The sequence below is a fragment of the Nipponia nippon genome, unplaced genomic scaffold (assembly GCF_047370975.1).
Source record: "Nipponia nippon isolate SJK-2023a ecotype South Korea unplaced genomic scaffold, ASM4737097v1 scaffold_4, whole genome shotgun sequence".
NCBI lineage: Eukaryota > Metazoa > Chordata > Aves > Pelecaniformes > Threskiornithidae > Nipponia > Nipponia nippon.
In genome coordinates, this window is record NW_028262358.1 from 126,922,118 (window position 1) to 126,945,956 (window position 23,839).

The 23,839-nt window shown below is 53.8% G+C and overlaps 3 protein-coding genes across 9 annotated transcripts in view; 2 read left to right on the forward strand and 1 right to left on the reverse strand.

Moving 5' to 3' along the window:
• Nucleotides 1-2,452, forward strand: part of NRBP1 (nuclear receptor binding protein 1) — a 43,964-nt gene extending 41,512 nt beyond the window's left edge. The window contains exons 13-18 of the mRNA XM_087774901.1: nt 183-233; nt 328-463; nt 554-607; nt 999-1,062; nt 1,148-1,203; nt 1,409-2,452. Of these exons, the coding sequence (XP_087631027.1) occupies nt 183-233; nt 328-463; nt 554-607; nt 999-1,062; nt 1,148-1,203; nt 1,409-1,507 (460 nt within the window). The 3' untranslated portion in view covers nt 1,508-2,452. The remainder of the gene's footprint in view (nt 1-182; nt 234-327; nt 464-553; nt 608-998; nt 1,063-1,147; nt 1,204-1,408) is intronic.
• Nucleotides 2,453-2,525: 73 nt separating this feature from the next.
• KRTCAP3 (keratinocyte associated protein 3) lies at nt 2,526-22,650 on the forward strand. Of its 3 annotated transcripts, none has more exons than XM_087775080.1 (6): nt 2,526-2,773; nt 2,856-2,915; nt 3,579-3,779; nt 4,061-4,195; nt 4,522-4,613; nt 22,628-22,650. In XM_087775080.1, exons 1-5 carry the CDS (start codon nt 2,555-2,557, stop codon nt 4,603-4,605), a joined length of 699 nt encoding a protein of 232 aa, XP_087631206.1. In that variant the 5' UTR covers nt 2,526-2,554; the 3' UTR covers nt 4,606-4,613; nt 22,628-22,650. The 3 variants fall into 3 exon arrangements, with proteins under 3 accessions (XP_087631206.1, XP_087631205.1, XP_087631204.1); XM_087775079.1 differs by lacking the exon at nt 22,628-22,650 and adding an exon at nt 13,555-13,692; XM_087775078.1 differs by lacking the exon at nt 22,628-22,650 and adding an exon at nt 4,760-5,246.
• Nucleotides 5,363-23,839, reverse strand: part of IFT172 (intraflagellar transport 172) — a 42,164-nt gene continuing 23,687 nt past the window's right edge. For 2 of the 5 annotated variants that reach the window (XM_087775072.1, XM_087775077.1), the window contains 24 exons: nt 23,627-23,771; nt 23,463-23,552; nt 22,942-23,039; nt 21,917-22,052; nt 21,721-21,837; nt 20,979-21,121; nt 20,200-20,293; nt 19,887-19,951; nt 19,579-19,759; nt 18,946-19,055; nt 18,359-18,488; nt 17,652-17,750; nt 17,185-17,294; nt 16,615-16,681; nt 16,234-16,320; nt 14,213-14,329; nt 13,610-13,720; nt 12,684-12,803; nt 9,186-9,281; nt 8,439-8,498; nt 7,490-7,588; nt 6,929-7,082; nt 5,995-6,086; nt 5,363-5,712 (listed from right to left, as the gene is read on the reverse strand). In XM_087775072.1, coding sequence (XP_087631198.1) covers nt 5,623-5,712; nt 5,995-6,086; nt 6,929-7,082; nt 7,490-7,588; nt 8,439-8,498; nt 9,186-9,281; nt 12,684-12,803; nt 13,610-13,720; nt 14,213-14,329; nt 16,234-16,320; nt 16,615-16,681; nt 17,185-17,294; nt 17,652-17,750; nt 18,359-18,488; nt 18,946-19,055; nt 19,579-19,759; nt 19,887-19,951; nt 20,200-20,293; nt 20,979-21,121; nt 21,721-21,837; nt 21,917-22,052; nt 22,942-23,039; nt 23,463-23,552; nt 23,627-23,771 — 2,611 coding nt within the window. In that variant the 3' untranslated portion in view covers nt 5,363-5,622. The remainder of the gene's footprint in view (nt 5,713-5,994; nt 6,087-6,928; nt 7,083-7,489; nt 7,589-8,438; nt 8,499-9,185; nt 9,282-12,683; nt 12,804-13,609; nt 13,721-14,212; nt 14,330-16,233; nt 16,321-16,614; nt 16,682-17,184; nt 17,295-17,651; nt 17,751-18,358; nt 18,489-18,945; nt 19,056-19,578; nt 19,760-19,886; nt 19,952-20,199; nt 20,294-20,978; nt 21,122-21,720; nt 21,838-21,916; nt 22,053-22,941; nt 23,040-23,462; nt 23,553-23,626; nt 23,772-23,839) is intronic. The other 3 variants (XM_087775073.1, XM_087775074.1, XM_087775075.1) reach the window with 3 other exon arrangements.

Genomic DNA, 23,839 nt, shown 5'->3' on the forward strand with positions numbered 1-23,839 from the left:
GATTAGAGCCTCTCTCGCCTTTGGCTGGCTGCCTCTGTCTGCACTCATCCTGCCCGCTGACACGGCTGTAGTCTAGGACATGGGGATTTGAAATTGCACCCAAAGAGACTTGAGTGGATGGTTCTGTTAGATGACTTCTCACCTCAGTACTTTTTTTTTTTTTTTTTTTTTTTGCCCCCCAGCTTCTCACAATCTCCGGCATTGGAGCTGGACAAGTTCCTGGAGGATGTAAGGTAAGACGGTTTTTTTAAAGGGCAACTTTAACTGTGTGTAAGACTGGAAAAATGTAGGAGAGGCATAACCTCAGACCCTGCTCCTTTCTTGTAGGAATGGTATCTACCCACTCACAGCTTTTGGGATGCCGCGACCCCAGCAGCCCCAGCAAGTAGTGGTGAAGTCTCCCATTGCTCCACCATCAGTGAAAACCCCGACTCCAGAGCCTGCTGAGGTGGAGACCCGCAAGGTGAGAGATGGGAGCTCCATTCCTCCCCTCCCCAGGCAGCTGTGCTGTGCAGCGGCAGTCAGTCACGGGGTGTCTCTGTTCCTGTTTCAGGTGGTGCTGATGCAGTGCAACATTGAGTCAGTAGAGGAGGGAGTGAAGCACCATGTATGTTCCCATCTTCTGCTGAGCATGCTGTGTGGGGGTGTACCAGGGCAGCTGTGCAGAGCGTGTGGCTCCAGCATGCTGATGTGCTGGTGGTGCCTGGTGTGACCCTCTGCTGCCATAGCTGCCGTCTTTGGGGCCCAAAGCCAGAGCCAGGCCTGGGCGTGTGGCTGACCTGGCATGTAGCAAATGTTTTCGGCCCACCCCCAGGTTCAGGCTTCCTCCGCAGGATGGTGCTGCTGGTTGTGGTTTGGAATGGAACTGGATGTGGTGGTTCGGTTAGACTCCTGTGGGGCTCTGGGGGGGGGTGGCTCCTATCCTGATGGGGATTTCTGGGGACGCTCCTGGCTGCAGCCACCAGGCAGTCCCTCATGAGAACTTTTCTACCCCGCAGTTAACACTGCTGCTGAAACTGGAAGACAAGTTGAATCGACACTTGAGCTGTGACCTGCAGCCCAGTAAGTACTTTTCTTCCCGTGCTCTGGTGCGCTGGTACCAGCAGTGCACTCAGACCTGGGACTTACACCCGTCCCTGTGTTGCAGATGACAACATCCAGGAGCTGGCAGCTGAACTGGTCCAGCTTGGATTCATCAGTGAGGTAAGCAGGCCTGGGGCTCAGGTAGGGAATATAGGTCTGCATTCCTTTCCCAAGCTTAAATGGTTTATGCGAGACCAGTCCTTTTCTAGCTGGGGAGGTCAGAGAAATAAGACGTGTCCCTGCCCATGTGCCCTGGCAGGCTTCAGCCAGGCTCTTAGCTTTGCACGGACTGGGCCTACCCCTCACTCTAGCTTGTTCTTCCCAGGCTGACCAGAGCAGACTTACCTGTTTACTTGAAGAGGCATTCAGCAAGTTCTACTACACCCGGAATGGAGCCCTGACGGCAGTAACTGTGTCATCTTAGCACCCCTCGGCTCCCAGGCGGCCAGTGCGGCTTTGTTGCCTGTGACCCCTCTGTGTCTGTCCATCACTGTAGGGCATCAGCAAGACCCCAGCTGCAGTGCTTGGAAGCTCATCCTGCATGTGCCGTGGCTGGGCTCAGCGACAATCCTCCCTGCCCGCCTATTAAAGGGGACTTTGTGCATCAGTATTATTTCCAGCCCTGTTTTTGTTGGGATTTTGCCAGGTGGTGCCGGGGAGCCGGGTCCTGGCTTGGGGTGTTCTGTAGCCCCATTCATGTGCATGGAGTTTGTTCTGTTTGAATTGTACAAAGTGTCTTTTGCACAGCACAGAAATGTTGTTTTTTCTTTTTTTTCTTTTTTCTTTTTTTTTTTTTTTTTTTTTTTTATTTAAAGGTAAGCAGGGGGGAGCCCCTAAGCCCTGCCCCCTCTCTGCACCCCACTCTGCAGCTGCCTCTGGCACCAGTCCCTACCCTCCTTCCCGGGCAGAGGGAGCCGGGGTGGTCGGGCTCCCGCAGCACCTGCCCGGCGCTTTGCCTGCCTCTTCTGCTCCCCTTTGGCTGCACTTTGTTTACTCGTTTTGCACAGCTGCTCAGCCCTGCGCTCCGGCGTGCGCTGCCGGTACAGGGCTGCGGTGTGTGCTGACGCGGGGCTGTGTCCCCTGCAGCCTCCCGGAGCCCACCCCGCTGCCTGCTGCCCCCGCTCCCTGGGCGCGGCGGGCTGCCGGGGCCCGGCGCCGCTGGCCTGGGCTCTGCCGGGGCGGCGGGGGCTGCAGCGGCCCCGGGCCCCCGTGGCTGCGCCGGGCCCTGCCCCCGCGGCCCCCGCTTCCCCTCTCGGGGTGCTCGGCGGGGCTGAGCCCGCGGCTCCGCACGCATCCGCGGGGCTGGGCGCAGCGCTGCCCCTGCATCTCATTTCTATCGTTTCCTATTTTTAATAAACTGTTTTGTACATACGCGAGTGCTGCCTATTTCCGGGCGGGGGGGCCGGGCCGGGCCGGGCCTGCCCCGGGGCGGTGCCGCCTACGGGCGCCTCTCCGGGCGGCAGCGGCGGCCATGGCCGGCGGGCGCGGGGGGCCCTGGGGGCCGGGGGCGCTGGCGGAGCCGCGGCGGCTGATGCGCACGGGGCTGGGGCTCATCATGCTGGGCCACGGCAGCCTGGTGCTGGGCGCCATCGTGCACGGCTCGGTCCTGCGGCACGTGGCCGGCGCCAGCCGCGCCAACACCCCCGAATACGCGGTGGCCAACGTGGTGTCCGTGGGCTCGGGGCTGCTGGTGAGAGCGGCGGGGCCGGGCCGCGGGAGGGGGGCGCCGGCCCGGCCCGAGGTGCGTGTTGAGCGCGGCTCTCTCCCCCCAGAGCATCGCCGTGGGCATCGTCGCCATCCTGGTGTCGCACAACCTGTCCCGGGCAGCCCTGGTGAGTGCGGGGCCGCGGGGCGAGCGGGCGAGGGGGCCGGGGGCCTCGGCTCGGCGCGGCCCAGACCCTGCCGGCAGCCGCTCCCCTGGACCTTGTCCCCGGTGGCTCCTTCCGCCTCGGCGGCTCGCGGTGTGCGGGTGTCGCTGCTGCCCCGGCTCAGCCCCGCCGGCAGCGCCGGGCGGGCGGGTGGGCAGTGGGTACCGTCCCGGGGCAGGAACGCTACAGCTGGTGGGCAGAGCTGCAGCCGAGGTCGGGCATCGCTCTGGGGGCTCGCTGAGGGTGGGCCGGCGCGGAGCGAGGCTGCTGCTGGTGGGGGCCTTGGCTCTGGCTCTCAGTGGAGCTGGGCCTGTGCTGGGGCTCCCCGAGTGCAGGAGCCTGTGGGCAGGGGCCGTCCGGTGGCTCTGGGCTCACGGGAGGGGCAAAGGATGCGAAAGGTGCAAGAGGCTCATCTGAGTGCAGGGCTGAGCCGTGCAGAGGAGGAAAGAGATTGCATGTGCTCGCTCGGTGCAGACATCTGTGGGGTTCCCAGTACCCCCGTTACCCTGCCGAGTGGGTGTGCGGCGGCGCGGCGTGCCTGGCCCCGTGCGGTGGCAGTGCCTAGCCCTGGCATTTCCCCTGGCTCTGGCCAGCCCCACTCTCATGTGTTCTCCTTGCTGCCTGCAGCATTGGACCCTACTGAGTGTGTCCCTGTTGAACTGCCTCCTGTCCACAGCGTGCAGCGTGGGCCTGGCCCTGGCCATCGCCCTCACCATTCATAGCCGGGGCACGCACCTTGTTGCGGGCTGCAACAGCTCTGCGCTGCCTGCTGACGCCCGTGCAGCCATAGCGACCAACGACTGCCCTTTCAACACCACACGCATCTATGTGAGTCTGCAGGGCCGCCACATCCTCACCCCCTCCCACTCTTCCTCTTTTTGTCTTGGCTTCCTCTCTTCTTCCCTTCTCTTCTTTCTTGCTCCCTCTCTCTTTTGCTCACCCTCTCTCTGCCTCACTTCCTCTCCCTCTGCCGCCTTCTCCCTTTCTCTTTTTCTCTCTCCCCCTTCTCTCCCCCGTCCCCTGCACAGCCTCTCTGCGCAGCCGCGTGCAGGTAGGCTGGGCGCAGTGGACCACGCTCCCTGAGGGACCTCTGACCCTCTGCTCTGCAGGACACAGCCCTGGCACTCTGGTTCCCCTCCATGGTGCTGGCGGCCGCAGAAGCTGTGCTGTCTGGCAGGTGCTCTTTGGCGGCTCTGATCTTCGAGGGCATTGGGCCCTGTGCACGCAGCTATGGCAAACAGCAGGTATGTCCCATCAGTCTGGACAGGTCTCCCTGCCTCTGCCCCACTGTTACTGCCTTTTTGCTGTGTTTTGAAGGTGCTGGGTTCTGCTGGGCCCTTGTTCCCATACAAGCAGGCTGTGCAGCAATGACGGGCGGGGAACGTCAAGTTTGAACCTCTTCTAGCCATCCTTGGTGACAGACTGGCAGCCCTTCATCTTGGGTGGTTGCAGAGGGACGCTCCTCTCATCCCTCTCATAGCCAAGCCTGTTCTGTCCTGGTTGTTCTGCGCGAACGCCACCCCCCCGACCTGCCCCAGCCCTTCACGCGTGGGGTTTTTTTTCTCTCTAGCTGCCTGGGCCAAGTACAGCGAAGGAGGAGCCACCACGTGAGATGCAGCAACTCCTGGCAGGGCTGGCTGAGTCTTGTGCCTAACTGGAGAGGTGAGTGCAGTGCATGGTCCCTGCCCACACCAGCCCCCGAAATGTCTCTTTTTCCAAGCACGTGCTACAGATACTGGCTAGAGGTGTCAGCGTATGCCCGCTCCTGCAGCACAGTCCTGCGCTCATGCGTGCTCTTTCACTCCCAGGTGGAGCTGCAGGAGTGCTGCGATCCAGCAAGGTGAAGTTGCACCTGCACCATGCTCCTGCCCCAGGTGTAGGTGTGGGCAGGGTGGGCTGCAGGGGGGAGGGGTGTGCCTTCCCCCCTCCAGCCCCACCACCCCACCTGGGACAAACCCTCCAGGTTCCAGACACAAGCTGCCCAGAGTCACCAGGCAGCCTTTGCCCAGCAAGTGCCATGGGCCCTGGACGCTCTCCCCTTCTCTCCCCAAGCTGCAAGGGCCTTCCTGGCACACTAAAGGCTCCATCGGTCTTTTACATGCAGTGGTGGGGGCGGGCAGAGGTGCTGGGGCATGGCAACAGCCAAGGCTGGCCTGGGTCCTGGTGGTCCTGCTGCAGAGCAGGCAGGGTCAGCTTGCTCTGCCTGTGGTCAGGCAGGCTAAGGAGTGGAAGGTGAAGACTCCCTTTGTTGTGAGCCTCTGTTATTTCCCCGAGTAAATAAACTTTTCATTTTCACACTGGCTGCTGTAAGTGGCTCCCCAGGGTGGATGCCTGCTGGGAGCTGGGCCCACTGATGGAAGGACCGTGCAGCTGGTGTGTAAGCCCATCTCCATGCTTGCCCCCCACCAGGCACAGGGATGTAGACAGATACATGGTTCCACTGTGACAGTCATCCAGCAGGGTGAGGGTGGAGGGCACATGTTTAGCATAGCTACGTTGTTGACGTTGAGAGACACGCGTACAGGGTTCCGGCCCTGTGCCCTGGGAGCTACACGTGTTCCTGGGCTCAGCATCCCTTGACAAACAGGAGCACAGTAGGGTTGAGAGATGTTTATTGGGGGTAGAAGTGGAGAGTGCTGAAGAACAGGACTGAAAGCTGCCATGGTCCAGCTCACTGGAAAGAGAAGCTGGTGCTCGGGAGTCCCCCACACCACTGGCTGAGGAATTTGAGCACATCTTGGCACGCAGGGCTGTGGGATGTCTGCAGAATGAAAGGTTTTGGCACCGGCAAGGGGGCAGTGCTGTCACCGTCTGCCAAAGTGCACCCCTGGGAGCTGACAGAGCTGCACAGGCAGGGCTGGGTCTGCCCCCGCTCCCTAAGTGAGGTTAATCCCCACCCAGCAGCATACAGGGAGGGTGAGCTAAAACTGCCCTGGTTCAGCGCCTCTCCACCCAGCGGGGACAGTGTTTTACTGTCAGCATGAAGGGCTGCACACCCTGCAGCCTGACTCCCTGCCCCTGCCCCACGGGGTGCCTGGCTCACCTTGACAGCCATCAGGAACTTGTTCCATGTGTCCTTGTTGGCTTCTCGGCCTGGCCGCTTGAACTCTATCTTGTTCCTTAGCACAGGGTACCCTGGTCACACAGTGACACCTTCAGAAACAAGCTGGGACACACAGCAGACCCCTACCTTGTGTACCCCTTCCCTCTCTGCTGGGGGCCAGCTGGCTAGGGATGCTCCCATGGGGCAGCGCAGGGGAACAACGCCGCCTCTGGCTTTTAGAGACCAGAATGAAGAAGGGGGGTGCCCGCAGTGGTGGGATCAAAGGAAGGCGAAGGCTGAGCTACCCTCTGGCAAGGACACCCGAGTATGTCAAATGATAGCACCCTGCTCCCAAACTTTGGAGCCAGAGTCCGGTTGCTGGTGGCCCACCCCTGCTCCCTGCTTCTCTGACCCACTCTAAGTCCTGCACCACAATCCCTCACCGAAGTGTGCAAGTGCGGGGACAGTACTTGCCAGAATAGACAGCTTTTGTAGAGTGGGGGCAAAGCAGGGACAGCCGGCGCATGTGCACGTGTGTCAGTGTTGGCCAGCCTAGGCATTCTCCTAGGCAGTGCTGTGCGAGACTGAGCAGTCACAGAATCATAGGAACACAGAACGGTTGAGGTTGGAAGGGACCTCTGGGGTCTATATGGTCCACCCTCCCTGCTCAAGCAGGCCCACCAACAGCTGGTTGCCCAGGACCATGTCCCGATGGCTTTTGACTGTCTCCAAGTATGGAGATGCCACTTCTCTGCAACCTGTTCCAGTGCTCAGTCACCCTCACAGTAAAAAATGGGTCCTTCCCTCTCCTCCAGCAAAACTGGTCCCCACAGCCACACAGCCTCCCTACTCCTCTCACAGCATAGCCTCCCTCCCAGACCGCGCATGGCACCGTGTACTCCCTTGCGTCTGTGAGAGCTGGCCTGGAGCTTACCTGTAAGCACACAGGGCAGGGAGCGCACCCCTGTATTTGCTGCCACCAGTGAGGCTTCATAGGTATCACGTTCGTCCTGTGGCAGCACCTGCTCCAGCCGCTGGTCCATGGACATGGTGAGCACCCAGTCCCTGACCTCCTCCCGCTTCTCCTCCTGCAGGGCAGAGGCCAGCTCACCTCCTGATATTGCATGCTGTGCCACTGCTCCACTGCTGCTGCTCCGCAGCACTAGGGAGCACACTGGGGAGAGCAGGGCACGAGTATGCATGCAGGATGTGCACGTGTGCATATCTGGGGGGGTGTATGCATGTGTGCGCAAGCACGTGTATGTTGGGGGGGGAGCATGAAAAAGAGTGCGCCCGCGCGTGTGTGTATGTGTGCACTGGTGCTGCACGTGTGTTTGTGGTGGGGAGGCGGGGGGCACAGGGCAGGGGGCAGTACTGAATACATTTACATCTCCTGTAGCGCCTGCTGTCCCACCCTTGTCCCAGTCCCTCTTCAGAGAGGGCCCTGAAGCAGCATCACTGTTCATGGGAACTGAAGAAGGCAGATGACACTCACAGGCACATGCTGTTGGGCTGGAAGTGGCACTTCAAAGGGAATGTCTGTGCTCTGGAAATCAGAGTGGTCCAGAGAATCCAGGTTCCCTTCTTCAATGGCCTGAGAAGGGAGAAGTGGTGGAGCACTAGGCAATACCATCCTTGGCGTCAAGACTACAGTCTACATTGTGAGGATGGCATTACTGATGCCCCTGTCTATTAGTGCTGTGGTGACTGGGCCCTCCTGGGAGGTGGCATTTATGGCCATCCTCTGCAGTGTCAGAGGATGTGTGCCCCTGAAACACTACTACTCAAACTTGTCAGGTGGCCTCAAAGAAGGGAAAGATGAAATGGAGAGGTTTTTTTCCCCAGAAGCTGCTTACAGCACTTGGAACACTGGTACAGTAAGGTCTGTCAGCTTCCTACGGTTTGGTCTTTTCTGGTGACCAACCTGCCAGTCAAGGAAGGAGTTGACATGGGGGACTCCTGAGTCTTGTATCACAGTGGCTAAAGCACTAGGCCATGCCCTCCACCCCTCAGGTAATTTTCCTTCCCTTGGAACAACTCATCTGAGATCATCCTGAAAGCTGTAATGGCACTTGCAGCCATGAAGGCTACAGACCTAAACGGTTAGGCCAACTTGCTCTTTGCTGCAACATACGTGCATGGTGGCATTGGCACACACATGATGACATGGTCAGGGCTGCTCAGGTGCCCTGCATGGCAAGTCCTTCCACAATTAGCGTTAGGGTACTCAGTGCTGTGCGTGCACACACACTGAGCAGCGTTCAGGGTTCTCCATCAGGACCAGCTCAAACGCGCTGCCACATTCAAACCTCAGGAGTACCCTGGCCAGGCTGAGGGTCTGTTTTGGCCCTACAGCCCGTTGGCCAGGCTGAGGGTCTGTTTTGGCCCTACAGCCCGTTGTCATTTTAAGTATGATAGCCCTCCCTCCAGCAGACTATACGCACATCTGAGAGGTCCAGGAAGCGGTTCAGGAAGATGAATGCCATGTTGTCCCAGCTGACTGCCTAGTAGAGAGAGAAACCCCAAGTGAGACCAGGCAGGTTACCTTCACAGCCACAACTCTCCCTCTCCTGCCTGAGTGATAGCTAGAAAGGATGTGATTCAGTTTGTGCCACAACATCCCACTTGCAGCACAGGTAATGGAGAAGGCGAGTGCGCATCCCAGCTCACCATCCCTGAGGACTGCTTCACAGGCAGCCACTGGGACAACCAGTCCACTAGCCACAGGCTGTCCCATAAGATGGAGTCAGGCATTATTGCACAGCCAGCATCAGACAGTGAGAATATGCTGCTATGCTTGCCATGTGTCATTGCATCTGGGCAGTTGGTCAGAGCCTGTAGTCTCAGGAGTAAGGTAACACTTAGGTGACCCAGAGCAAGGCAGACCAGTTAGGAGTCCTGAATCTACACTAACAGAGCCGTGCAATATAATGTGGCCTCTGGCCTACCCCCTGGGTCTGCAGTTCATGTCCTTTTGCTAGCTCAGGTCTGCCCTCCCACTACCTACTGCCATTCTATGACAAAATGCAGAAGCTGGCAAGGTGTTTGAGGTAAGAAAGACCTCCAGTGCCAGTGTCTGGCTACTGGTCTGCCAGTGCAGCTAGGGGAGGACAGGGGAAGATAAAAGTTGAGAATCCCTGAGCCCAGGGTCCTCCACCTCCTTAGCTGGTCTGGTGGCAGATAGCTCTTACCTTGGCAGCTATCCCAGCTTCATAGAAAGCCTTGTCTGCAGGGAGGAGCTCAGTATGGCGCAGCAGGGAAATGGACAGCTTGGCAGCCACAGTGTCCTGCAGACACAGGGGATGGTAAAGCCACAACAATTGGCACAGAAAAATCAGGTCAGAAGGGATCTCATGAGGTAATACTGCCCCAGCCTTACGGCAGGGACTCTGCACCCACATATTCCTGACTTTTGTCTAACAAACAATGGTTAAAACCTTCAGTCCTGACCCTAAGTACCCTCGCTATGTGAACACACAGGAGAACTGTCACCTGAAGATGAAGTTCTGCTTTATAAACCTTGCTATTTTTTTACTAGAAGCCACACCCAAACCCCACCATTTGAGTCACAGAAGAGCTGAGGTTGGAAGGGATCTCTGGTGATCGCCTAGTCCACCCTCCCGCCCTATTCCAAGCACAGTCAGCTACAGCAGGTTGTTCAGGAACTTGTCTGGTCAGGTTTTGAGTATCTCAAGGGATGGAGACTCTCCAAGAAACCTGTTACGGTGTTCAGCCATGGCAAGTTTTTTCTTGTATTCAGTCACGTAAGAATTTTGGAGCAGGGGTGAGGAATTCAAGGGAGATTTCACTTTTCTGTTTGCCAGATAGGTTCTCATCACACCAGAACTGGGAAGGCCACCCCTCATTCACGGTCCCAAATAGACTACCCAACACCTCAACATTCCACAACTGTATGGGTCTGCACAGGTTTCCAAGACATCAGACTTGGCTCTTTCTGGCTGTTTCTTTCCTTCTGTGGAGATCAGTGACAAGTGGTGTTCCTCAGGGGTCAGTATTGGGACTGGCACTGTTTAATGTCTTTGTCGGCAATGTGGACAGTGGGATTGAGTGCACCCTCAGCAAGTTTGCTGATGACACCGACATGTGTAGTGCGGTCAACACGCTGGAGGGAAGGGGGGGGCCGTGTCTATCCAAAGCGACCTTGACAGGCTGGAGAGGTGGGCCTGTGCGAACCTCATGAAAATCAACAAGGCGAAGCGCAAGGTCCTGCACATGGGTCGGGGCAATCCCAAGCACAAATACAGGCTAGACAGAGAATGGATTGAGAGCAGCCCTGAGGAGAAGGACTTGGGGGTGTTGGTTGATGAGAAGCTCAACATGTTGGACTCGATGATCTCAAGAGGTCCTTTCCAACCTTAACGATTCTATGATTCTATGTCCTGGCAATGTGTGCGTGCAGCCCAGAAAGTCAACTGTATCCTGGGCTGCATCAAAAGAAGCGTGACCAGCAGGTCAAGGGAGGTGATTCTCCCCCTCTACTCCGCTCTCGGGAGATACCACCTGGAGTACTGCGTTCAGCTCTGGGGCCCCCAACATAAGAAGAACATGGACCTGTTGGAACGAGTCCAGAGGAGGGCCACGAAAACAATCAGAGGGCTGGAGCACCTCTCCTATGAAGAAAGGCTGAGAGAGTTGGGGTTGTTCAGCCTGGAGAAGGGAAGGCTCCGGGGAGACCTTATTGTGGCCTTCCAGTACCTGAAAGGGGCCCACAAGAAAGCTGGAGAGGGACTTTTTACAAGGGCACTTAGTGACAGGACATGGGGAATGGCTTTAAACTGAAAGAGGGTAGATTTAGATTGGATATAAGGAAGAAATTCTTCACTATGAGGGTGGTGAGGCACTGGAAGACGTTGCCCAGAGAAGTTGTGGATGTCCCATCCGTGGAAGTGTTCAAGGCCAGGTTGGATGGGGCTTTAAGCAACCTGGTGTAGTGGAAGGCGTCCCTGCCCATGGCAGGGGGGTTGGAACCAGATGATCTTTAAAGTCCCTTCCAACCCAGACCATTCTATGATTCTATGATTCTATGATGATATGTCTTTGGACCCCCAATATCTACACACACAGCCATGGGGAAGCCCCAGTCTCCCCAATGACTTTTACTGGGGTCCTAGCTGTGGCAACCTTTCTTTTTCACAGCCTGCTCTAGCACAGCTCCAGTCCCACACTCATACAGAGCTCTATCACACTTCCACAAGCCCATATGGATCTGGACTTCAGCAGGGACTCTGCTATATATTGTGGCCCAGAACAAATCCCAATGTACGTAAGAGTCAAAACTACTCAAAGTGCCTTCTGAGGCCTGGTACCCAGGTCCATGAGCTCCCAAAGCCCCACAGAAGGCCCAACACACAGGTCCCAGTATCTGCCAAAGCCCTGTGTGATGCCAAGCACCCAGACTCACGAGCTCCCAAAGCCCCCCCCCCCCGAGAGGCTCAGCACACAGGCCTATGAGCTCCCAAAGCCCTGCGCAAAGCCAGTCTGCTCTCAAGACCATGTGTGAAGCCCAGCAGCTCTCACGGCCCAGGACAGCTGAAGAAGAATCATAGAATCATAGAATCGTTAAGGTTGGAAAAGACCCTTAAGATCATCGAGTCCAACTGTTAACCTATCACTGCCAAGTCCACCACTAAACCATGTCCTCAAGCATCATGTCTACCCGTCTTTTAAATACCCCCAGGGATGGGGACTCAGCCCCCACCCCGGGCAGCCTGGGTCAGGGCCTGACTGCCCTTTCGGTGAAGAAGTTTTTCCTAATATCCAACCTAACCCTGCCCTGGTGGAGCTTGAGGCCATTTCCTCTTGTCCTATCACTTGTTACTGGGAAGAAGAGACTGACACCCACCTCCCTACAGCCTCCTTTCAGGCAGTTGTAGAGAGCAATAAGGTCTCCCCTCAGCCTCCTCTGCTCCAGGCTAAACAACCCCAGCTCCCTCAGCCTTGTTCTCCAGATCCTTCACCAGCTTCGTTGCCCTTCTCTGGCCACGCTCCAGCACCTCGATGTCCTTCTTGTAGTGAGGGGCCCAAAACTGAACACGGTACTCAAGGTGCAGCCTCACCAATGCCGAGTACAGGGGCTCTATCGCCTCCCTGGTCCTGCTGGCCACACTATTCCTGATACAAGCCAGGATGCCATTGGCCCTCTTGGCCACCTGAGCACACCGCTGGTGCATGTTCAGGTGGCTGTGAACCAACACCCCCAGGTCCTTTTCTGCCAGGCAGCTCTCCAGCCACTCCTCCCCACGCCTGTAGCGTTGCATGGGGTTGTTGTGACCCAAGTGCAGGACCCGGCACTGAGCCTTGTTGAATCTCATGCAGAGGAAGCAATGCCTCTCCTGGGAAGACCAGATTTTTGTGTGATCCCTAAATTTCTACTGCTGCCTCTGCTCTCACAAGTCATGCTAAGCATGTGGATCAGCTTCCCACTAGTTTACATTTCCGCTTCAGTGGCTGGGGGCAGGTCCCACTATAAGGAGTCAGAGAAGACTGTCTACAGTTCCACCCGCTAGTGGTGGGCTCCCAGATCACTGTCGTCCCATTCTCATGTATCCATGATGTGCAAGTGATCCATGAAGTGGAATAGTGAACTATGGATAGCCCTGAACCTGCATGTCCCCACAGGGTTCTGCAGTCAGGGTGGTGACCTGGCAAAGGAACTTCAAAAACCTTACCAGTTGCTTCACGCCCTGAGCAGCAGAGCGGGTGGCATAGTAGTGAGAGATCAGCAGCATCGTTTCAAACTCTTCATGTGCTGGAGTGTTTGCGTCACTTGACTTTACTAAGTTTTCACACTAAAGAAGAGAAAAGGAGAGTAACTGAGAACATGAAAGCACAAGGGCACTCTTCATCCACTTGAATCCAGGGAAAAGTTTGGAGAGAGATGGATCTGAAATATCTGGGCACCTCTGGGGACTGGAAGAGGGCTGGGCCTTGGGTGCTCTGGGTCCTACAGAGTGCTGAAGGGAGGAGGCTGTGGGAGAATGGGAGAGCCAACAGTACTGCAACAACAGACAGCACTGGAAGCAGGTGTGAGTTTGGATGGACAAAGGGGGATTTGTGGATTTTGTTTGTGCTAAAGGTGGGTATTTGTGGGACAGAAACAGAGAAGAGGCAATCATGGGCTCTGGCTGAGGTATTTTGGGACAGGGAAGAAGGAGCAGAAGGCTCTAAGCATCTTTGGGGAGACAGGGAGGACTCATTTTCCAGGCTTAGTAGTTCTGTGCTTTCCCCAGATCCTTTACCCACCCAGGCTGCTGACTATGGGTGTAGGACGAAAAGCGGGCATGTTGTGATAGGCTCCCATGTAGCAGTGACACAGTGAGCTCTGCAAGTGCCAATGTCCAGACCCACTTCTAAGATTTGGCCTTGAGTGCAGGGTCATCTTCTTCCCTGACTTCTCTTGCCCAGCCATGTCCACTTCACAGGATTCTGTTGTTCTACTGTCCACATTGTGGACATTTCCCCATTTCCCTTCCGCTTCTGTTCTACAAATGCTGCCCATGTCACCTGGCTAGAGACTGGTTCTTCTTTCTCCCCTGCTAGGAGCCACCAGGGTGTTGGAGTTTAACAGGCAGTGGTGGCCATGGCCCATGCTCACCAGATGGAAGAGAACATCACGCAGGTCAGCCCAGCTGGAGTAGGCCTCAGCACAATTCATGCCAGATGCATTCACCATCTCCACAAAGAGACGCTTGTAAATGTTGAAATTCTGCAACAACAAGGAGAAAAATCTTGAGGGAGCCAGATGGGGAGTCAGCAAAAGTCTGGAGCTCTCCTGTTGTCAAGCACAGGCTGCAGGGATGGCAGCTCTGCACACAGGCTCCTGGAGCACACTTGCTGCAGATTGCTGGTTGCAAGGGGTGCTACAAGACAGGCAGGGAAATGGGGAAGAATGTTTCCTACAGCCAGTGCTCTCAGAGAGGCAAACATGGTTCATTTTATTCTGGACTTGGTGGTTAAGGTGTTCAAAACAAACACAAATACTCAACTCCCCCCTGCTCCTTCCCCATGGATCATATGCCAGGAGATTGCCTTTAGTCCTCTAGCTGAGGAGCCTCTGGAATAATCCACAGCAGGGCTGAAGTGGCTTGGACATGTTGAACACCTGGCAATCCCAGTTCTCGATTGGAAGCCTGACTCATGTAGCAGATCATAGCACACTCTGGCAACTCACACTGGGATGTCATGCTGTCTTCATTACCTGTGGGTTGGCAGGTGCTCCATGGTGGACATACAGGCTCAGGGCTTTGTCCCAGCTGCCCTCCCGGATGAGGTGGGTTGCATACAGAGCTACATACTTGTGCAAGACTTTATAGTTCTGGAGAAGGCACGCAGAAAGCAGTAGCATGAGATTCATGAACCGACCACTTGTCTCTCAGAAGGGACAGTTTCAGATGCATGTACCCACACCCATACACCTGACTCCCAAAGGGCAAGACCAGCTCATCAGACGGAGACAGACTGCACACAGCAGACCTGGTTCTTGATTTGGGCCCCACTTGACATCTCTAATCCTGATGAGCTGATGCTTCCACACATGGAAATAAAACTTTTTCAGCTGTTCACCACTTGCCAAAGGAATACTGCCAAATACCTAAAGGATGCAGTATCTTCACAATGTGGCACCACAGGTACCAACTGTAAACCAGTCCTTAGTCTAATGAAAGAATGAACCAAAACACTCTGTGGACCGAAGATGTTCATAATTTGCAAGGCTGCTCTAGTCCATTATTCAAATGCTGTCAGATCTCTGGGACTGGAGGTGTCCTTGGAGTGCTGCTTATACGTGTGCTAATCACATAAACACTTTGCGGAGGACTGACTGTAGTTGGCCTTACAGAAATTCAACTGAGTAAAGACCTGTTTCACACAGGCTTAAATATAGTAATGGGATGAAGATGATGGCATAAAATGTGCAATCTTGTCCAAAAAATGAGCAATGGAAACAAGTTTATTAAGCACAAGAGAGACCAGTGCCCCAGTGATATGTGTGGAACTTGAACACCCAGATGTGGATGCTAGTGAAACACTAGGTACAGGACAGTTTGGGATAAAGATTAAGTCTGGTATGTGACCTGTTTTGATAAATGTAGCTTTTTCCTGTATAATCACTGTAGAATGGCTGAGTCAAAAGTAATGAAATTCTGCACTGGTCATGGAGTAAGGCTGTGCTAGCACTCTCTTACAAGCATAAAGAGACTAACATCTTCTTGGACTAAATGTGGTATGTGCCTGGCTGACAATAAAACTGATTAAGCCTTTACCATTCAATTGAGCGTGAAGTTATTCTTTATGGAAGAAGATCAACACTGGTATCTCCTCATAATTAGAACATCAGCACAGAAGTCTTCAAGATAAGAAGTACTACAACACAGACCATTCATATCACCAGAGAAGCCCGAGTCAAAAAGAAATCAAATTTACTGTAGTAGAGTCCAAACTCAGGTTACTGGTTACTGCATTAGAAACGAAGTTATAAAAACACAGTACAACTTATTACCAGTGCTTGTCCAAGTTATCAGTGTTTGCCTGAGTGATTAGCTGTGATGCCTCCATTAACTGCAGACTCCATTACCAGGGGCTGCCCTGTTACTCGATCTGAAGCAATGCCTCTCTTCAAAGAATCAACACCTGCCCTTAGTTTAGCTCCTTTATCAATAACCATTGAATCAATAACCAATCAATAACCACTGAATACAAACAAACCCTCAAAGTAGATCCTGGTAATCTAGAGCTTTCTCCTTCTGTTACTGCATAAAGCACCATAAAACAGTTTCATTTTGCTTTTCTCCATTTTTATTACTCTGCTGAGGTAATTTGCTAGTTTTAGGTCAGTAAAAATGAAAAAAAAAAGTCAAATTTGCTTTCATGACAAGGATGTCTCATTTCTACTGACAGCAGGCCTCTAACGAACATGTAGAAAGAAGGCTCTTTGTTTCCATGCTATGGATTACTTCCAGCCCAAACAACTCATTTAGCTTTTTCCAGTGCTCCATTAATCACAAAATTCAAAGCAAATATGCTTCTGGGTTCTAACACTTCCCTACTAGACCTAATTGGCCAAGATGGGGACAACGGAGAGGTGTTTTTTGAGCTGCTGCCATGACCCCCCATGCTCCCCACAGAAATGACTGCTTTGCCCTTCCCACTCATGCCTGCTGCCCCTGCTTCAGAGAGCCAGGACCCCATGTCTGTCTCCTGAGGGCTCACACAGGCACTCACCTGCTTAGCTGCAACTTCCAGGCACTTCTCCCATTGCTCTTGCTCTGCATACATATCCAAAGCAGCCATGACATCTATTCCCATCAGCTGGGGACGGAAACAACCATAAGTTCACTGTGCAGGCAAGGTTTCCTACCAGCATCAAGGCAGATATCAGCCCACCCAGGTCTTTGCTTCACATTCACACAGTCCCTCCCCTTCTATGGTATGGAAGCACAGATCCAGTGTGACCCATCTGGTATGCAGAAACCATGACTCATAGGCACATACAGACTCCTCACCTGTGGGCATATTCAGGCCAAAGCCCCATGAGAAAGGCCCTAAGGATCTGCACAGATCCTGACATCACTCCATAGCCTGTGAGACATCCCAAATACGTACCGAATCTACCTTTCCTTGGTTCTTTAAATACTCCTTGTAACGCTGGTCCACATACTCCTCTGACCTACTGGGTAGAAAGAATGTTAACAGGCAGCAAGACTAATTAATAGTGTCTTGCATCAGTGCAGAGGCCAGATTCAACTTTGTCTACTTTGGGAAAAAGAGGACTTACAGCTGTGCCATGTCTTTCTGGCCTGCTGCTGGGAGCATATGTAGAAGGGCAAAGAAAGGGTCTAGGCAGCTCTTTGCAATATGATGTGTGAGGAGAGAAAGGGATCACAGGACTTGCAGAAGGAAATGCATGACGGTGATTATGCCAAGGGAAGGGGAGATAGGGATAGGGATGGGACAAAAGGGGGTAACAATTTCCACGGGATGTGTGGCAATAGAAAAGTGTCAGGATGGTAAATGGCTTGGGAAGGGCAGCTGTGGAGAATGTGCCCTGTTGAGCCTGGGAAGGCCACTGTGGGGAGAATCCAGGGAACCTGGGGGCAGCAGGACAGGACAAGGGATCACCTGGGGGTGGGAAAGGGAGCAGGAAGAGTACAATTTGAGAAGTTCAGGGCATACCTGGGGTCCAACTCCTTAGCGACACGCTTGGCTTTGCTCCATTCCTCGCCTTCAATGAAGGCATCAATAGCTTCTTGGATGAGGTCCAAGTTGAGGTAGAGTTCAGCTGCCTGCAGGGCCAGAAACAGTCCCATGGGAGATGAAACCCCAAAGGCACCCTGCAGCCCAGGCTGGAGCTGGTGCTGTTGGAAGTGACCAGCACACAGCAAAACCAGAAAGTCTCTTCCCAAAAGACAATCCCCTTCTCTGCTTTCTGCCTCCTCCCAAGGCCTGGCTCTCTCACACTATTCCAGGACTTTATCCCTTCCCCTCCTCCCTCCTCCTTGAGGACTCTGTGCTGCCTAACTCTGGATAGGGCCATCCACCCATCACCCCAGGATGTGACTTGGCCTCCTTCCCTTGGATAGAGCTCTCCCTTCCTATATCACTGCTTCTTCAGTAGTCTGGGGGCAGGAGCCAGCCCTCACCGCACTGTATTTCTTCATGGCCACCAGCTGAGGAGCCACAGTCCGCGTCACCTCCATGCTCTGTGACTGACTCAAGAATTTAATGGCCAACTCAGCAGCCTGTGAAGAGAAACTGTCAGCAGCACAAGTGATAAGAGCTGTTTGAGAGAGGGATGAAGCTGGGAAGAGCTCAGTCCTAGCTAAAAGACTGAGAGTCAGGAGCGCTTGAACTATGGAGGAAGAAGAAATGACAGCCCACTTCAGCAATTCAGAGAAGCAAAGCCCAGCTACTTTCACACATGGGAGAAGATCAGACAAGGACATAATTGTTGTTGAAGTTGGTACAAGGGCACAGGTATGAGTGAAAAGTATGAACAAGAACACAACCCAGAGGCTGGTGGACATGGACCAGGAGAAGAAAGGGTGTTCATCTAGCCAAGGTCTAAGCCATAAAGTCCAGCTCTTCGGTGCACTGAGAGATGGGCACAAAGACACTGGCATGCTGCTGGAAGTGGTGCCAGAGCAAGGATGTCAGCGCAGTGGAGGATAAGCACACAGCCCATCATGGCTCAACAGAATGGCCATGAAGTCTTTCAGACCCTGCGGTCACTGGAGCCTGCAGATCCTCTCTTGTGCCCTGCAGTGACTGAGGTATCTCTGGAATGCAGGTTGTGGGAGACCTCATAGACAGCAGAGTAGATGAAGGGAATCATAGCCCCTGACTGTACCTTCAGCAAGCACTTCTCCATCAGGACACTGTTGCTGGGATCCCGCACCTTCAGATAGCAGTCCACTGCCCTGGCGTATTCCCCAGCCTGCTCCCACTCCCGTGCCTGCTCCAGCAGCCCTTCTGTTCCTCTGTAGGGAGGAATGCAGGCTGTGAGCAAGACTGGGATGCTGCCACAGAGCTCCTGTAGACAGTGTGTAGGGCATGGGCAGGGAGGTGCACAGCAGAGGCAAGTCAGGGACCTCAGAGAGGGCTGAGCATGTGACAAGGAATGCACACAGCCAGTGATGAGGAGATAATTGATTAAGGACCATGGGGAGATGCACTGGTGGTACAGGAGACCTGGGAGATCTGTAAGTGGCAAGAAGACATCTGGGAGACCTTGGATGGTAAGAATAAGCCTAGAGTCATCCAGAGCAGGGAGGAAGGATGTTAGGAAACCTATGCAGGAAGAAGTCCAGAGTCCTCAAGAAGGAAACAACTGGATGTCAGGGATCTGGTCAGGCTATCTCTGTAAGGCATCAGCACAGTGGCCTAGGGGAAGAGCTACCTGTCTGTTCCCTGCAGCCTGACCACAGTATTCCTTACCTGGAGCCCTTCTTGGCAGTCTCCCTGCCACACTCCTCCTGTAACTCTTCTAGCCGACTAGGCATGTATTCCTTGCAGATCCGCAGGGCCTCACTCCACATGCCAGCCTCCTGCACAAGCACAACAGGGAGGAGTCCACCAGGATCCCCCACACTCCTGGCATCACATAACACATCTAGCCTCTCATGTCATCTTGCCAGAGGACCCACTGGAAGAAACCACCACAGCAGCACCATCCAATTCTTTCCTCCCCCAAAATGGCACCTATGTCTATCCATCCACCCAGGCTACCTCAGGGGAAAGCGCTCATCCATCCTAGCTACCTCTATGGAATGGGCACTTACAGTCTCCAAATGCACCCACTCGTGCTACCCCTGAGGACCACCCATAGCCTTCTGGCAGGATTCCTCCCAGAGCTGTGAGAGAGCTAAGCTATGCTGTGAACTCTCTACCGGTTCAGTCTTCTAAGAGCAGGCCAGAATTAAGTTCTACTAGGAACCACCTGAGTAAATGGTTTCTCTTTGGCTACTAAGCTGACAGGGAGGGCTGGGAGATGGATTTCACTCCTCCTTCATCCAATCTGAGTTCTTGATGAGCGAGGAAGGCAATGATGTTGCTACAGACTATGCTTACCTTGTAGTACTTTATTGCCAGCTCAGGTCTCTGCGCTCGCAGGAGGAAAGCCTCTGCTTTCTGGAACTCTCTCTGCTCAAAGGCAAAACGTGCCTGTCCCACAAGCACATCAGCCACACTGTCTGGGTCATGAGCCTCAGCTACACGCTGTGCAGCATCCCAGTTCTGGTTATGAACAAACCTAGGGGAATCAACATGAGATGTAACAAGAGGGACAGCAAGGAGCAGACCAATGCTAGAAAAGCAACCAGGCTGACATTGTATGGGGAGAGGAGATGCAGCAGGTGAGGATGGGGAAGGATACATACATCAGCACTGCCTCCTTGGGTTTCCCAGCTTTAATAAATTCTGCTTCAGCCTCTTCAAATTTGCCCTAGGAGAGAGGAAAGAATTTGCTTGCATGCCTTCCTGCCCTGATACCACTGCATGACCTCCTCTACTAAGGCAGAGAGGATTTATGAAACAAAGATGTGTGTGGAAGCCTGGGGCTGTAATCGTGGAGCCTTTTGGGTGAGCAGTGACTGCAGCCATAAAACAGCCTGCTGCAGCAGCCCTTAAGGAGAACTGTTCAATTATTTGAGTGACCAGGGAACTCCCACCTATTCCAGGGGGTAAAATTACCTCATCTTCTAGGAACATGGCATACTTTAAGTGGATCTCTGGCATCTTCTGCTTCATGGAGAGGCGGGCCAGTTCAAAAGCAAATTCAAAGACCCTGCAATGAGAGGGAAAATGGGGTGAGAGCAGGACTATGTGCTATGAGGGCATGCCTTCATCAAGAGCAAGACATCAAGTACAGCACAAGACACAGAGAGGAGAATACAGAGGGTCCCAAGTGAATGGGCACTGCCCGTTCCTCCTGTTCCTGACCAGAGAACAGGAGCTTTTAGAGCCCCCACTAAGGAAACTCAGCTCCTTCACGCTTGCTGTTAGTGCCAGAGGCCCTTGGTTCAACTCTAAGGGGAAGTCGTAAGACTCCCAGGAGCCTAGTGACGTGGGAGAGCTGGGGGAGAGCAGCAGTGAATGGCAGTGCAGTCGGATGGCTCACCAGGTGCAGAGTGGGGCCAAAACTCTTCTGGCAGGCAGTTACTTATGGTGACATGAGGAATACCTCTTCCCATGTTCAGAGGCTCTCACAAGGCCCCCCTGCTGAGGCTAAAGGGCAAACTGCTTTTGCCTGCCCAGCTCTGACTTGACATTTGAGAGACTAACAGGTGGACAGGAAGCGGGATATGTCAAGGAAGCGGAATGCCCATGTGAAGAAGTCCAGGTGGGGTGTGGGGGAAAGACATGCCGTATCCTGGATGTGCAGCTATCGCGCACACAGTTATCTTGGGCCACCCCTTTTTTCTCAGGTCAGGCAGATGGGAGAGAAGTGCTGGGCTGATGGACCTGCTTACCCGCTGTCTGCTGCATGGTCAATGGCCATCTCCAGAAGTCTGAATTTACTGAGGAGTTTCACAGCTGCCTCTCCACCCAGGCTCTTTGCCCACATATAGGCCACGTGCTTATAGGAGTTTGCTCCCCCATGTGCCTTGGCCACCTATCCAAAGCAAAAAAAGCAGAAGAGCCCAATGCATCCATTTCGTCTTTAGCAGGCTGAGCCAGGATTCCCCTCTCACATAATGTCTGTTGTCATGAGGGAGCTCCAAAAACAACTGTTCCCTTCTGAGGAACACTTCTGTAGCCACCACTGGACTAGGGAGAGTGAGACAAAGGCTTTTATGGCAGAGCAGAGAAGAGGCTGCTGCCTCCTCAGCATGGCCTATACTACTGTTAGGTCAGCAGAAGTGGCCCCTGGCAATCTGTGTCCACACTGGAGGGGAGCAGTGTCGGGGGGGGCTGCCACAGAGTCGCTATAGGCAGAGCAATACCTACGACACGGCGCAGTGGTTAGGAGCAGAGCAGTGCCTGGAGGAAGGAAGTGCTGCAGAGTCGCTAGGGGTCAAGCTCTGCTTTTGAGGTGCAATGCTGCAGAGCAGCAGGCACAAGGGCCACCAGTGCTGTGACACATGCTGAAGCTAGGCAGCGTATGCCAAGTCTTCAAATTTTGCGGTGAATAGAGACAGAGCAGTTCCTACCAGGATCCTGCAGTCAAAGCCTGATCCCTGCACAGTGGGACAGCTGTCAAGTGATTATTACCCTATAAGCTTCCTCCCACATGTCATTCACTCTGTACATGTTTACTGTGGCCTTCCAGTCCTTAGCTTCTAGGTAGTGGTACTCAGCCTCCTGTAAGCGTCCCTCTGCCTCCAGCTCCTGCAATTAGAGGCAATGAGTTAGTGACACTCTTGTTCCTGCTTGGCCAAGTTGATCCCCTGCCATGAGATGCACTCACCTTGCCCAGGTGCAGGTGGGTATCACTGAGTAAGTCCTTGTGGTACTTGGCCACTAGGCAAACCATCTCATCATACATCTTACACTTCTTGTACATGGTGATGGCCAAATCAGGTTCATTCACAGTGATATACAGCCTGGGAACACAAGAACATTCAAGTGGCTCAGCTGAGGACGTGACCAGTCCAGGCCTGAAGTCTCTCTGCATCCTGCCCAGCTGGAACCAGGTCCTGGGCACACTGCCAAAAGGCATGACTGGTGTGCAGCACAACTGTTGTGGGCTGCAAGGCTGAACACTGCTTAGATAGAGCCCATCTGTTATGCCACCATCAGCTGCAGTACGGCAAAGTTATTCCCTCCATCCTCACTTGTCAACCTGAATTCTGACTTGGAGGGAGCCTCTGGGCTTCTGTGACCTGTTCTCATCTTAGCCTCCAACCTGAGGCTGTCAGTCCTGTTGCGATGGTAACATGACAACGTCAGCTCAACTTACTCATATAGGCCAGCAAAAAGATTAAACCCAATGTGACCTCACCAGCTGTAATGCCCCCTTTCATGTACTGGGCATCCTCGGGATCAGGTACCATGGCATCAGATACACAGCTGTGTTTGTCCCTACGCCTACTAACCTTATTGTGCTGCTATTAATCTAGAACTGACAACATTGGTAACCTGGATGGGAAACACTCCACTTCTCATATCTTATCCTCAGCTGACCGTGACAGATCAGATGTAGCACTCTGCAGTGGGGAAAAGCCTTGCCGTATTTCCTCTGCTACGTGAGACAGCTACACCCCCCCCAGACCTCCTTTCCGTCCTGGTGGACAAAGATACATCAACAGTAAGTGACTTCTCTTCCTATGAATTTTGAAATATCAGCTCTAGGTCTCCATGTGTGGAGAGAGTACCTCTGATCTTTGCAAACCCTAGCCCCAAACTCTGCTCCCACCCCAGGAAAGGGCTCCTCCTCACTACAGCCGTTTTTTCAGGGCGCAGTCTTGGACTAGTACCAAGGAAGATGCTCACCTCTCTGCTTCTTTGTACTTGCCCTGCTTCTCCATCTCTTGGGCCTGGGTTATATAGAGCACAGACACATCTTCCTGACTCATACACTTGATTGCCAGCTGCCAAAAGGAACACACATGGGAGAAACTAGAGCACACTGCACAGCAATTTCTTGATACATAGTAGTGAAGAAGGGGAAAACCAATTTCCTCCCTATTACAAACAGGTATACATCTTATATGCTCTGCAGAGAATGGGTAGTCATTTGTCACCGTGATCAAAGCACACAGCACCAGCCCCCTTGGAGAGTGCTATTTGTGTCACAGGTGAACCCACACGGGGCTGCTGAAGTAAAGAAGGGCACAGACAGGATGTGAATACCAGGGACTGACTTCTTGCTGGCTACTGGATGGCCCTACATGCATCTTTTGAGAAGAGTGCTGGTTGATCAGGTGTTGGTGCACAAGGCACCACCACCTCCTGGTGAAAGACATTTCACCAAGCAGGGTAAGGTCCCCAGAAGTTTTGGCTTCTGACTCTACCTTGTGAGCCTGTTCCCAGAGCCCGGCCTGTGTGTACATGTCAATGGCATCCTTGGTCTGGTCTCCTTTGATGTACAGCTCCTCCGCAACCTGTAGGGAAATGACCATACTCAGCAGTCCCACGGCACACACAGAGCAGCAATGATTGTGGTCTGTGGCCTCACCTGATACTCCTGTAAAGCTGCATAGTGCTGGGCAATCCTGAGGTAATATTTGGCTGCTGTCTGTTTGTCCTGCAAGTCCAAAATGTAGATGGCCTTCTTCCACTGCCGGGCTCCCAGGGCTGCCTCAATGGCCTTAATCGAGCACCTAGCATCAAAACCATAGTTCTTTACAGCCAGCCAACAGCCATCTCCTCTACCTGAGTTAAGCCAGGG